At 32.7% G+C, this 1,423-nt stretch overlaps 1 protein-coding gene across 1 annotated transcript; it reads right to left on the reverse strand.

Moving 5' to 3' along the window:
- Positions 1–593: 593 nt before the first annotated feature.
- On the reverse strand, positions 594–1,136 carry LOC136092444 (uncharacterized). The gene has a single exon (XM_065820689.1). The coding sequence runs from the start codon at positions 1,134–1,136 to the stop codon at positions 594–596; it is 543 nt and encodes a 180-aa protein (XP_065676761.1).
- Between the last annotated feature and the right edge of the window lie 287 nt (positions 1,137–1,423).

A 1,423-nucleotide genomic window follows, 5' to 3' on the forward strand; every position in this document is an offset into this window, starting at 1 on the left:
TAACAAAATAATGATAAAAAATTAAAAAGCTGACTAGTAAAAATTATAATTGGGAAAAAAAATTGGACAAAATTTTAAGACCAGCTCCAAAAATATTTTAAAAAGCAATAAAAAAATAATTTAGAAACGTTTTGTTCCTCCATTTGTTTTCAAGCACTCTTGTACTCGTTCTGGCATTGAATTCATTTAAGTTTTGATTACTTCATCAGGCACATTTTTCAAATAATGAGAGATAGATATCCAATCTTTCAAATTGTAAAGTTGTTCTTTACCAAGCTTGTGATCAAGCCAAGACCATAAATTCTCTATTGGATTCAAGTCTGGAATATTGGCAGGCAATGGAAGCACTTGAATTTTATTAAAATTGAACAAATCCCTAAAAACATGCGCTTTATGACACGGCGCATTATCTTGCTGGAAAATAAATCCATCTTGCAACTGCCATAAATCAATGCTAGGAATAAGCGAGTTTTCCAAAATTTCGATGTACCTTTCTTTGTTGAGTTTACTATCGAATAAATGAAAAACGCCAACTCCACAGGCACTCATACAGGCCCAAATGCCTATTGAACCACTGCCTTGTTTTGTTCGTTTCAAAATGCATGATTCATCGAGCCATTCACTTGAAAGTCTACGCAACACTCCGCGACCTTTTTTTTGTCTTCCTCAGCGTTCATTTCATCACTAAAAATTACATGGCTCCACTGATCTGTTGACCAATTTTTATGTAGTTTGCACCACTCTTTCCTGGCAATTTTTTGTTTTTTATTTAAGCGTGGTTTTTTTGCAGCAGCACGCCATAAATAATTTAAATTGTGGTGGACCCTTCGCACAGTTCTAGGGCTTGCTTTCAGACCATTTGACAGTGTCCATTTCATAGACAAGTCTGTAGATGATGCTTGTCTGTTTTCTTTCATTAATCTCACTAACGAGCGAACATCACGGTCATTTGAAATTTTATTGCGTCCAGTCCTATGAGGATCATTAATTGACCGGGTCTCTTTGTATCGTTGAATTATGTTAATAATGCAAGAGTGAGACCTTCCAAGCTTTTCTGCTATTTGTCTGATGCTATAGCCTTCTTCTTTTAATATAAGATCCGCGTAACTGTCTTTTTCTTTGATCTTTGCACGCATTTTTGCAATATTTTTATATCCTTATTGCAATTCAAAAAGTAAATGTTTATTTGATATCGAAACTCAGGTTTCGACATTTTATTTTACAGCCAACGTAATAGGCAATTTAGACAGTTAAAAAAAAATTGATTATTATTTTTGATAAGTGCAAATTAAAGATTTAAGGTGGTCTTTAAATTTTGTCCAATTTATTTAAAGAAGATCTATAAGTACTCATCAGTTTTTTAATAAGTTAAACGCTATTTAGTTAGAATTACATTAAAAAAATTATACCACTTTAATCCGTA

Source organism: Hydra vulgaris, chromosome 15 (assembly GCF_038396675.1).
Source record: "Hydra vulgaris chromosome 15, alternate assembly HydraT2T_AEP".
Taxonomy (NCBI): Eukaryota; Metazoa; Cnidaria; class Hydrozoa; order Anthoathecata; family Hydridae; genus Hydra; species Hydra vulgaris.

Coding starts and splice junctions, on each gene's coding strand:
- LOC136092444 (XM_065820689.1), bottom strand. CDS start 1,136: ATGCGTGCAAAGATCAAAGAAAAAGACAGTTACGCGGATCTTATATTA.